This window comes from Parasteatoda tepidariorum, chromosome 5, assembly GCF_982258835.1.
Source record: "Parasteatoda tepidariorum strain Cologne lab strain chromosome 5, Ptep-v5.0, whole genome shotgun sequence".
NCBI lineage: Eukaryota > Metazoa > Arthropoda > Arachnida > Araneae > Theridiidae > Parasteatoda > Parasteatoda tepidariorum.
This window is the reverse complement of record NC_141759.1, coordinates 96,733,416-96,747,248: the sequence shown is the minus strand read 5'-3', so window position 1 is coordinate 96,747,248 and position 13,833 is coordinate 96,733,416. Positions and strand designations below refer to the sequence as shown.

The window sequence follows — 13,833 nt, the reverse complement described above, 5'->3', positions numbered from 1 at the left end:
TCTCAGAAACTATTCAACCAATTTTGCATTCGCCATGTAAAATGATATTCTTTAAAATTATGGAAAAAATAGTATAACTTTTTTTGGACCATTCTTAAATAAAATAATAAACATTTACTAAAAGCTGTTCTTTCTATGGAATTATCTTTGGATAAATGAATTTTACAATAGTGTGCAAAAAGTTACATGTATCCTATATTTTGATAACTCGTAATCACGATTACAGTTTTAATCAAAATTATGAATGTTTATAATCACTATTGCAGTTTTAATAAAAATTATGAATGTTTAGAATTACGATTGCAGTTGTAATTATGATTAAAAGTAATTTATTATTGTAATCGAAAAATGCAATCGATTAAATTTTTTCCGACTCTCACGTAATCAGAAATTATGATTACTTGTTATTGCAATTACTTGTAATCGTGATTACAAGTAATTGATTATATAACAGTAATAATGAAGTAGCATATTAATAGCAGAATCAATCACAGTTGTAATCGATTACTGTAATCGTCGCCACTCTGGTCAGCACTATTTATGCATATAAGGAGTATTACAGTCGAACTCTCTTATAACGAGCTCGGATTTAACGAGGGAAACGAGAATATTTGGTTGGATCAATGTTAAGTCTATGGAACAGAAGTCGCTTTTAACGAGAAAGACCCGGTTTTAGCGAGCAATATTTTTCTGTCTTGCAATCTTTTTTCTCATCTTTCTAGTCTTATCTTTTTTTCAAAATTATAAGAAATGCGCGCGAAATAAAAAAAAAAGAAACCGCGAACTGAAACTTAATTGCCCTTATCGCTCTCTAATCTAAAGCATGGGAAAAGTCACGTGAGAATAGGCGGTGGCGTATCGATTTCGTGCCTTATCGGTCATGACCGATAAAAGTATTTAATTAAATTTAGTAAGTAAGAATTAATTTAGTAAGCAAGAAAGTATTTGATTAAATTAATTAATGTAAATAAAGTAAGTAAGTATTAATTAAATTTTAAGTAAACTCATTCATTTGACCTCCAAAGCCCCCCCCCCCTCCTCTTCTGGTTGCACGCCTGCCTTAAGGACCCGTTTATTACGAGCACTCGGATTTAACGAGTACAATGTTACGGTCCCTTTATGCTCGTTATAAACGAGTTCAACTGTATTAGCATTAAGATTAGGCCTTTAAACCATTAAGATCAATTAATCAAATGGTATCAAAGTATTCTTTTTTTAGTCCCTATACAAAATTAAGATTAATAATAAAGAAATTCACACAATAGACATAAAACTGTAAAAAAATTTTTTTACTTAAATATGAATATTGACAATGAGAAAAGGAACAAGTTTTAAATCATCAATATTATCCCATTTTTACAGTCAAATAGAGTCCAATTTTAATAAGAACATTCATGAATTTCTTATAGAAGAATTCACAGTCATTCAACTATGTTGATTACTTTAATGCCAAAAATTACACAAAGTTCAGGACACAGATGTTATATACAAATATGTACAATTACAAAAATTGTTAATACAGATGGTAAAACACACATTTTGTTCTTAAAAAAAAAAAAAAAACACCGTTAAGGTTTGAACCACAATGTAATAGTTATGTGATAACGTATGACACTGAATTTTGAAAATATTTTGTACAAAAATATTTACACAAAAACATGTTTAAAAAATAACTTCTGATATCAGTGATTCTTAATAATGATTCTAATGGAGAAAAATACAGTTGAAAACGTTGGTTATATAGTTATGTTTTATTGGTAAATATAACTATAAAGCAAATAATTAAGATTATTGTATGCAATTTCTGAAGAACACAACACGCAAACTATTTATTTAATTCCATTTAAAAGTGAAAAAACTCTAATTTTATATTCTTCCATAATTTTCTTAAAAGACTTGTACATTACAGACAATAAATTTTTTCACTTTAGAAATATGTATTTTAACTTCCGTATACATTGATAGAAACTTAGGCATAAAATAATGTATTTATCTCAATTACTTGAGCATTTCTTGCAATGATTTATTTTGAGAAAATTTGTAAATGCCTCCAACAAAATTAAAAGTTGTCCCTTTGGCAAGTAATTACAAATTATTATTCCGCATTTACATTGTTAAAGCATTCAAAATTATTGGCATTTTTCAGTTGAAGCAAAACAAAAACATGAAAAGTATCAAAAATAAACAAACGAAAGATGATTCTTTTTTTCATGCCTTTTCAAATGCAGTCTCAATTAAAAATGAAATGAATAATAATTATCATGAGATTTGTGGAGAAAAAAAAAAGAGCCTGGACAATATTAAGACAAGGATAGGAAGTATAGAAATAGAACTTTTACTCAAGCCCATTTAGAATTAAACAAATTTTAAGCAAAAAATAATGCAACCAAAAAATCCCAGATGTTCGTAATTAATAATTCCAATCCTGTTAGCATGGAATGGTGATGTGAGCCACATATTTGTTTTGGTGATGCAGACAAAAATTTATTAATAAATATTTTTTTTTAACTTAATGGTGTTTAGCATTTTTTTTTTTTTTTTTTTTTGTAAAAAATATGATTAAAAATGATCATTCATTTCAGTAAGCTAAACATAATTTAAATTTAAAAAAAAAATTTCAATTTAATTTTCCTGCTAGTTTTCCTTTTCTGAATAAATTTAAAACATATTACTTCTTAAAAGAATTAATAAATTCCAAGCTCCAATAAATAAACTTTAAGTACTTTTTTTTAGCAAAACAGCTATTTCTCCATGTTTATTGTATTAATCATTCTTATTGTTTTAAAACTTGAAAACCTACCAAATGCAACATTTGAATACAAATATTTAACCTTGTGCTCTGCAAACAAATTTTAAGAATTTTTTAATGGAGTTACAGATTAATACTAAGGTTTATACTACTGGAAGTTAAACAAACACTTGATAAGAAACTTATCACAATAATACTTCATTAAAATTTAAAAAAAAAAAAAAATTAGATAAATTTTACAAATACTTCATTAAAATAACTTGATAATCATATCAGTTTCACAAAAACGGTAATCTTTATGCAAATGTAAAATAAATTTTGAATGAGATGTGGATTTAAGTCTGCACATTTTTCATTACTAAACTATCCACTTAAACATATTTTTAAAAAAATGCCTATTCAAATATTTTCCAATTAAATATAAAAAAAATAATATGATTTACATACTTTATTCCTTTTGTAAAAAAGCTTGAAAAACCATTTATTTTCATTCAAAGCATATACTAATTTTGCAAGCCTTCAGACAGCATTTTTCTTAAAATAACAAGATTAAGTTACATGCATAACTAATACCATACTTAAGATATTTACCAAAATTGGAGATAACAATTGGGGACAACAGCACCTAAGTCTGAGATGACTTTGTTTTTGCTTTAGAAAGCTTTATTAATCCAAGAAAACTTAAAAATAAAAAATAATCTAATAGACTACTATCATATAACCATTTCACCAAGTTGCAGTACTGTTCAATCAGGAATATTTTGCACCTTTTTTATACAGTAACCCTCATAAAATAAAAATGCTGAGAAATAAAAAGCTGGAGAATTATTTACTTAATGAATATTTACAGTAATTATTTTTAAAAAATTTCAACTTTAAGTTTTTTTGTGTATTGAAAAGTGCATAAAAAGAAAAACTAGGCATTTGATTTTTGTCTTTCTTTCTTTGAAACAGAAAGAAATATAACTATAACAGCAGCCCTAATTCCATATCTTCATAAAATAGTAACTGTTATGCACAATTTTGAACATGAAAATAAATGCGCTGATATTAAATACAATATGCATTGAGTTATGAATGACAAGATTTAATTTCTCAAAAAAGAATCACAAAATAAAAAATAACACATGCTTATTTATTTTTCATTTGACATGTAATTTCAAACCTGTGTGAATTTTACAAAAATGTTTATCATTGCAAAAACAGTAAAAAAAATTATACATAGACAGCTAATTGTATGGCGATTTTGTTTGCAATGTACAGTATTTTTCTGCACCATATTAATGGGATTCACGCAAAACAAAATAATAAAGACTAAAGTTAAGACTGTTATTTTTTCTTTCAAACTATAAAAAACTCTGGTCATATGGCTTACAATTATTGCAAGCACTTTCAAACTATAAAAAACTCTGGTCATATGGCTTACAATTATTGCAAGCACATGGCAACATGTAATTTCAAACCTGTGTGAATTTTACAAAAATGTTTATCATTGCAAAAACAGTAAAAAAAAAATTATACATAGACAGCTAATTGCATGGCGATTTTGTTTGCAATGTACAGTATTTTTCTGCACCATATTAATGGAATTCACGCAAAACAAAATAATAAAGACTAAAGTTAAGACTGTTATTTTTTCTTTTAAACTATAAAAAACTCTGGTCATATTGCTTACAATTATTGCTATCATGTGGCAAAAATGACATTTGCTTTAACATTTAAGTGATTATCTAAACGCCAACTAAACAAGCAGATATCTTTTAATTAAATTTTGCATTTATACATGTTTTAAATAAGAATTTATCGCAATATAAAACTGAGGATAATATCTTATAATCTTAACACTTTTAGTAACTTATATGATTTACTGAAATGCGTCAGAACCTTTCAGGCATGCCCATGCATTAAATATGCTTTAAGAAGTACAGTTTTAATTTTACTAATTTGAATAGTTAAAGTAGTAAAAAAATATTGAATTACTGGAAGCAAACAAGATGTTGACACAGTAAATAAGTTATTGACACATAACTTGTGGTAAATGAGTGAATTAATGAATGAGAAAACTATTAATTGATAAAAAAATAAGAGGCTAAAAATTGAAAATCATTAACTGTTCTTCTTTAAATCTTGTGCTGCAACAAAATCGCTGACACTTAATATCCTAGACGCACATTTAGATACATATCTGAAAAGACAAAAAGAATAAAATGATTTCCTGTATAACAAATGAACAACTATAAGTTTTAAATACAGTAGGGCCTGTGTAATACAACATTGATTGTTTCAACATTGATTGTTTAGTACTCAATTTTGTTTTATTTATTCCCGATAATACTTTTCTTTAAACAGCTGAATAAAAAGCAAGCTTTTGAGAAAAGGCATACACCAGGGGGTTTGCTTGTTAAATTTGAAATTTCGTTAAATATAGGCTTTTATATAAGATTTTTTTTTTGTGTATAATTAAAGCTATCCAGGTATGAGAGTGTAAAAAAAAGGTATCTGAAATAAAATAAAAAATTAAAATAATGCACTTGAAAAAGAATTAAGCAAGTTATTTCTCATGTAGAAAATTACTTAAATTAACAATATTTCAATCTGCATGCTGCTTCAAAAAATAAAAAGTAAAAAATTGAATAACAAATAATTTAAACTTATATAACGATAACTTATAGCGGAGCTACGCAGCAATTAATTATTCAACTCACTATGAATTAAAAATATACTTATTTTAATAGTTATTTTTAAATACATTGACAACAATAGTAAATTTAACATGTTTTGTTGGGTACAATGTTATGTATTAGAATATACTCTTTTAGCAATCTTCACTTTTCTTGGATTTAATAAGGAAAATAATTTTGGAAGCATTGCAAATTACAATGAAGCCTCCAAAAAAGACCACCTCTGCGTAGCGACCCTCTCTATTTACGACTACTTTTGGGAGGCCCGGAATTCTTTCCTTAGACTTGTGTATAAGAAAACTTTTTGGGGAAACCATTAAAACCTCTCTGAGCAAACTTCTGAGAAAAGGGGTACACCAGGAGGTTATTAAAACAAAACAAATATGTAGGTTTGCTTGAGGCTCTTATTTAAAGAGTTCTTGTTGGCAATACAGCCCCATATTGCTGTCAGAGTACACTAAAGACGATGCTATCAATGATTTACTTTTAGAGTTGAAAGTTACATTAGAAAAAAAGCTATTTTTGAAAAAACAAGCATCTCAAATAAACATCTTCTCACCGTTTAAAGCTAACAAATTTTTATGATATAAAATTATATGCAAACTTAAACAAAAAACCTAATTGTTTGTGTATTTAAAATAGCTTTATCATTCATAATTGGTAAATTTGTTTTAAAACATAATTATACCAATTGGGATCATTTTTATAGACACTTAATTTCATTCAGTGATCTATGTTTTCATGTCGCCAACAAAAAACGGCATTTATGCACCAAGTAAATTACATCGTCTAAAATTGAAATCGTTCGTAAAAATAATGTATTTTCGATAACAATTCTGAAGTCAATAACCTCTAAGAATGATCAACCTACATTTATCTGTGGAACAGAGAGCGGTCGCTCCCGACAGGTTTAACTGCTTTAAAAATAATTATATAAAAAAAATTGTACAGTACTCTACTAATTATTTTAAATTACTAAAGGTATTTTCTGACTTAATTATTGTGAAATATATTTCTGTGTAATTCAAATATGTAAAATAGTTTATTCCCTTTTTCCAAGTAATCAGGGATGAGATTAGCCAAAAGGCAAAAAAGCTGAATTTCCACGATAGTAAATTTTACGCAAGCGCAACCCTTTAATAATAAATTCCAGACAGTTTAAGGTAATAAATAATGTGTTGACATATAATTGTGTACTAATCAATTATTATATAAATGATTACATTGATACTTAACATTTAGTGAAAATAAAAATTACCAATTGAAAAAATAAAGCTGAAAATTATATTTTTCCTCAGTTCACATAAGAGACAATTATTACTTGAAAAACTATCTGGTTTAGCAAATTAAAACTACTGAGAATATACATTAATATTTCATTTCTTTTAATAAATATTGTTATGTGATTTATAGCAAATATATCAGTAATATTACTTTTTAAATTATATTGGAAAAAAAAAACTTTAATAATGTACTGAATCATTACGTTCATATTATAGTCTAATCTAACTAGAGCCCTCTGAAACACATCAATAACAGTGAGGTAGAAATATATAGTAACTCCTTAACATACAAAAATTGTTATTTTAGTTTGAAAAATTACATGACAATCAGCAACTGTTTAGATAATTGTTTTTTATTTGATAAGAATTTTGCATTTTATAGCATAAATAATAGCAATTATAAATAAAATTTTGAAGATGAGTTAATTAACTCTTTTTCCAAAATTGATGTGATTGCTTTTGTTTGCTATATCTTTTATGCTTGCTATATTTAGTCGTTAGTCCATCTTCAAACATCTTGTGACAAATCCTATTTTTACTTCTTTGCAAGCACAGAATGTAAGTTTTGAATATATTCCCTTCCGGTTTCTGATGTCCGGTTTCTGATGTTGTAACACTTACATATACTAATAATCGTCGTTAGAAAAACAGTCACCTTTATAGTAACTAATTTTAAAAAATTTTTCTTCTTACAAGAATCGCGATAGTTGATCTTAAAATTGCGTGAATATGAATAAAAATTACTGATTTTGAAATCACATGAATATGAAACTAGATATACGATTTTGAAAATGAGAAAATACAAACTGGGATATAGAATTTTTGAAACGCGTAAATACAAATCACGATTCATAACTTTTAGATCACGTAAATACGAATCATGATGCGTAATTTTTAGATTGCATAAATAAGAATTATGATGCATAATTTTTAGACTGCGTGAATGCGAATCCCAATGCCTTATTTTAAAATCAAATATAAATACGAAAATCAATGTTTGATATTATAAGCCGCATGAGCAAATCAAGACATTGAATTTTAAACGTGCGTGAATACCAATCGCTACATAGGTTTTTAGAAAGGCGTAAATATGAATCACAATATCGTGATTTTAAATCTCGCAAATAAGAATTGCAACGTACAATGTTCAAATCGCGTGAATAAGAATCGAGATATTAGCACATTCCAGCCTTGGGACCTCTAAAAGGCTTGTCAGAGGCAGAGTCGTTTGAACTACGAAAATCGGATCTATCTGGCGTGCGGGTAAAAAATTCGGAAAATCTTATCTGCTGCGTGTAAAAGTGGAGAAAATAGATAAAATAAGTAAAAATGAGAAAGGATTGGTAGCTATGTAGTTTGAATATTCTGTTTCTCTTTGAAAATTGGTGAATTTTCTGAAAAAGCGGAATACTTATAAAAAAAAGTGAAATTATTAGAAAATCTGAATTTTTGATAAAAAAGCTGAAATTCAAGAGATAAAAGTGAAAAAGCGGAAATCCGCTAAAAAGCGGAAAAATCTCATCCCTGAAGTAATGGACAACAGATGCTTTCAGAGAAAAGGGAAATTCCAGCCAGACGACATGCCATTGAAAAGGGTGTGAATATCGTCAGAAAATGTACACATTTGGTTGCAGAAACATTTCCAGTTTCATAGTCAAATACGTAAGAAAAGCTCATTCCCAGCACCCCATACTTAAACTTGAATGCATGCTTTTTATTCTGCCGTTTAAAATGTCAGAAAGATTTATCCGTAAAAAAAAACGAGTTGAATGTATAATCTCTCAGATAAAGGTGAAGAAAAATTATAAGCTGCAGTAAGTAATTAAAATATGTAAAACAAAGCAATTCACATAAACTTTTTTGTACTAACTTTGAATTGGAATTTAGCGAGGAATTTTTTTTGTTTTTCCAATGTTTCATTATAAATGGGCTCTACTATATTTACTTTAATTACATCAAACAAAGTAGAATTGTTTCAAATACAGTGAATTCTCGATACTACGATATCCAATATAATAATGTTTCATTGTACGGAAAAGCTTGCATATGAATTAATGTCATGCTCATCTCAATGTTACGATATTCTCTGAAGCCTCTGGAAGACGACTTTTTCCCAAATTTCACCCTCATTTTCCCCATTATTGTTTTTTAAATAATGCAAAAAATCTTATTTTATCATCTTTTGCCACTTTTTCTGACAAGAGAAGACTTACTGTTGATCACCCCAAGAGCTTCCATTATTAGAATTGCCTCCCTCATCTCTTAAGAAGTCACACATGTAACTTTCCTATCTGATTTCATTTCCTTAATCATATTATTTTCAAAAAATGGTTTCCAGGTATGTTCACAATATTTTCTGAATTTATTTCAACTGTTTTTAATATTTAACCAAGATTAACACTCTGCAAATTAATTTTTTGCATAACATATAAATACATTTATAGTTAATACATATATAACATTAAAATTAATAAAAAAAATCTTATTGAGCCCCCAAAGTATGTAGGCCCTCGATATAACAATATATCCCTCTACAACAATATATTAATTTGGTCCTCAAAATATTGTTGTATCGAGGTTTCATTGTAAATATTTCGGCATAAGTGATAAAGTTTAAGATTAGCACTCATCGAAGACAATAACATTACCCTACTTCCCAAAACTGCAAAAAGTCAGCACTCATTTTAGATAAATGTTCAGTTAACTACGGTTAATATTTAGCAAAAAGACTCTACAAAAAGTAATGCTTATGGTAAATGGTTATAGCTAAAGAATGCCATTTTTTACATATAAAATATATTCATACTAAAATAACATTTAGCAATTAAAATATTAATAATAAAAATCCCACATGTAATGTGTACAAGTAAGTCACACATGTTATACTCACTTTAAAAACTCAAAAAGATTTGTAGTTAGTAACTGTATACTGTCTTCATCTAACTGGGTATATGCAAGAGCTCCTCCAATCTTACCTTAAAAAAAATAAATAAATAAATAAATATATTAGTTAAATCTTAAATTTATTTGTATAAACATTTAAAAATTAGTAAAATAATATTCAAGTATTATAAGGAATTTTCGTAGCGTATCTACCACTACAAAATTACAACTACAATTCACTAGTATATAAGACATGTTAACTCAACTCTATGTCGGGGTACCTTTTCATAGATGAAAGTTGACATTGTCAATAACTTCTCTCCCCACATTGGTGACCTTTGGACGTGATGTGAACACGCCCACTTCGATATGAACACACCTACCTAGACAGTAACGCCTACTTCGATTGATGGTTTACATGGAACAGTTGACTTGCTACTTGTGACTGCGACATTATCCACCTACTCGCACTGTTGCTTGTTGCTACTCAGTCTCACCTCGATCACACAAAATGTCAACTTGCATACACCTGACTGCTAAAGGCAACACAGGAGCGACTACGACCATGATCTTCATACAGTTCTCATGATTAATGTTCAAAACCCGATGACCTTAATCCAGCTCTCCCGCTCTGTCACAAATACAGCAACTAGTGATATCCATGTATTGAATTCTATCACAGCTATAATTCTGGTGGGAGAGTACTGTAGTGTGTCTACCACTACAAAATTACAACTACAATTCACTAGTATATAAGACATGTTAATTCGACTCTATGTCAGGGTACTCTTTCTCAGATGAAGATTGACAATGTCGATAACAACTAGCCCCATAATTTTAAAACATTTTTTTCCCTCATTAAATCTTTGTTAGCAAAATTTTTCTTTTCTGAGAATTTATAAATATTCAGTAAACATAGAGAGATATGGATTTAGCAAATTTGCGATTAAACAAATACATACGTCAATTTTTTTGATAATAAGAAATATACTTGAAAGCAATAATTATTTTCTTATTTCCAAGTGTTAAAGGTAGTTTGAAAGTTTTTCTAACACAAATAGTTCAAAAAAATTGCAAAACTCTGAAAAATACCACAGAGATAGTAATCAAATATTCACATACATAAACTTAATACTAGAATAGCTTTAGCCAAAAGACAAATAATTGAAATTGTAGGAGATTTACAGAAGTGTGCAAAAAAGTAGCAGTAACAACAGAATAATACCAAATAGCCATAAGATAATTATGGACAAACTGATCACTGAACTAACTGACTAAACTGATCACTTTCAAACATTCTCTGAAAATTTCATATAACAAATTGAATTTTTTGCAAATTTCCTGCGAGCCCAGATTATGCAATGAAGTAATTTTTTAAATATTAACAAATTAGATCATAAATGTTTTGCATTTTCAGAAAACTCTGTCTTTTCCCCAGATTGACATTTATCACCAATTTTATTATTAGAATCGATGGGGTTGGTAAAAGATAGGCAAAAACAAATCTAAATGAACCATGACGGAATAACTATTAAAAAAAATAAAAAAAAAACAGTCTTGAAATTACAAACCCAGTAAAGAACATTGGAGAGGGGGAGAAAATATTCTTTCAGAATATTTCTGATCATATATATACATATATATATATATGATCTGATATACATATTAATGTGTATATAAATATATATATGATATAATTTTGCATCACGAAAAGTCTTTTCGAGGCGGAGTCCCTCAACTATGTTTATGTCCAGTAATAATGAGAAAAATGCTTCAGAACAGGGTTGCCACAGAAAAAAATGAACAATATAGTTGCTTTTAGCAACCTAAAGCATTCAAAAAGTTGCCAAAAACTATGAAAATAGTTGCCTAAATAAGAACAAAAATATGACTAAAATTTTATTAAATGACTTAATTGTCATATACAATGATCTATTTAGTCGTGTTGGTGGCAAATTTGATGTTTTTTTATACAAAAATGAGTGTTCCAGAACTAAATTTTTATATCAAAAAAATTAGTACACTTGCAGAAAATTAAATACTTTTAATTACTAAAAATCATTAAAAAAAATATTTTTTTATTAAAAAAAACATATTTTTTCTAAAAATTTTTCATTTTAACTAAGAATTGATTTAGCAAATATATATATGCATATATATATATTGCAAAAAGTGATTATTCAAATTCGAAATTCACACATCGTAATATTGTATTAAAAATTGGGTTTTCTAAAATCATACAGAATTTCGTTGCAATGACCGTTGAAGAGGCAATCTAGAAACAAAATAGATTTACAATGGAATCTGTTTAAATTAAGAGCATTAATAAGTGATGACCCAAATTTGTAATTCAAATTTTTTTTAATTTTGTGTTTAGAAGCTATTGCAGGCCGCAGGTTGTCAACCCAATTTATGCTTTAAAAAAAAACATCGCTGGTGAGCAGAAAAGTCTCCCAAAAGTCTTCTTTCCCCGAAAATAGTTGCTTTTTTTTAAACCTTTTCAGGCAAAAAAAGTTGCCATAGTCGCCTCAGGTCAAAAATAGTTGCAAATAGTCGTATTTTAGTTGCCTGTGGCAACCCTGTAGAACGATTCAGAATTTTTTTTTAATGAAGAGACTATTAAAACCATAATCATTTCATGGAACATAATAAGTATTAATTTTATTCTTCTTCTATATCTTCCTATTATTCTTCTGACATAATTTTCTATAAGATATATAACTTAGAACAATTCTTAGAATCAAAAGTAGTATGTTAATGATACATGTATTTTTAGTCTTTTTTTCTTTTCTTTTTTTGCCTGTGGCAACCCTGTAGAACGATTCAGAATTTTTTTTTAATGAAGAGACTATTAAAACCATAATCATTTCATGGAACATAATAAGTATTAATTTTATTCTTCTTCTATATCTTCCTATTATTCTTCTGACATAATTTTCTATAAGATATATAACTTAGAACAATTCTTAGAATCAAAAGTAGTATGTTAATGATACATGTATTTTTAGTCTTTTTTTTCTTTTCTTTTAATGAACTTTTTATTTATTATATTTTAGATGAACTCCTTTTTAAGTAATTTTTTTTATTAATTTTAATTTCATATTTTTAATTTTAAGAGCAATTTTGATTATGAATTAATTATTTTTTACAAAAATCACTCAATAGTTTTCATTGAATCTTATATTTTAAATCACATGATCCAAATACAAGAATTGAGTTTTTCTAAGTACAGTACACTCTCGATTATCCGTGCGCGGATTATCCGTGCTCATTCCGGAGTCACACAAAAAATGTAAAGAGAAATATTTTCAAGATTAAAAATATTTGATTCATGAAGTTATAACGCTACCAAATTTTTGGAAGCAATATTCGTTATTGGATTGCAGTATATGGAATATCAGCAGCATGGTCAAAGGTAAAATCGTCTACTTTATCACGATCTTGGAGAAAGATCATACCGCTTGATGAACAATCCTCTTCAGATGTTCAAGAAAAATATGATAACAGTATTCTCGAACAAGCAAAAGAAATCGAAGGTTTCGAAATTTTTGATGAAGAATATTTAGAAGATTGGTTTCAAAGTGATGCACGTGAGCCTGGCTTCCAGTATTTGACTGATGAAGACGTCGTTATGTTGTTAAATCAAATAGTGATGATAGTAACTGATGCAGAAGATGTAGTAAATGAGGGAAATACAATTTCTCATTCTGCTGCTCTGTGTAAACTTTATTAGATTATATGGGAGGATTTGATTACAGTGACATTACTGCTGTTCGTAAAATATGTGTATCGATATATGCCGAAGACGCATTACACATTTTTTAATAAGGAAAATCCCTAGTTTGATGTTATGCATGCAAATGTCAGTAATTTTTTGTACTGATATTGAATTTTTCTTTAATAAAAGGAGTTTTCGGATTATCCGTGTTCTTCGATTGTCCGTGCGACCTGTCCCGGTGATTAACCCGGATAATTGGGAGTGCAGTGTATAACTATTCGCTGTAAAGTGAAAGGTTGGATATTTATTTTCTACTTTAACAATATATGAAATAAAAAAATTTTAATACAACAAAGATTGTAACAAAAGACTTTAAAGATCGTAATTGAAAATTATAACTAAAGATTAATAAATTCTTATTTTATCCTCATTAGGCATTTATTTACATCTTATTTAATTCATTAATTACAAATTTATTCTGATTATTCCTTTTTTATTAAATTTAAAAATACAGATAAT

At 27.7% G+C, this 13,833-nt stretch overlaps 1 protein-coding gene across 2 annotated transcripts in view; it reads right to left on the bottom strand.

The window, feature by feature from the left end:
- Nucleotides 1-3,863: 3,863 nt before the first annotated feature.
- LOC107452528 (mortality factor 4-like protein 1) overlaps nucleotides 3,864-13,833 on the bottom strand; it is a 31,351-nt gene continuing 21,381 nt past the window's right edge. The window contains exons 11-13 of one of the 2 annotated variants that reach the window (XR_015433855.1): nucleotides 9,604-9,688; nucleotides 4,191-4,934; nucleotides 3,864-4,138 (exon numbers count right to left, since the gene is read on the bottom strand). Coding sequence is in view for 1 of the 2 variants with exons in the window: in XM_043049551.3 (XP_042905485.2) it covers nucleotides 4,856-4,934; nucleotides 9,604-9,688 (164 nt within the window). In the remaining variant the exon portion in view is untranslated. Of the gene's footprint in view, nucleotides 4,935-9,603; nucleotides 9,689-13,833 lie in introns of both variants that reach the window. The other variant, XM_043049551.3, reaches the window with a different exon arrangement.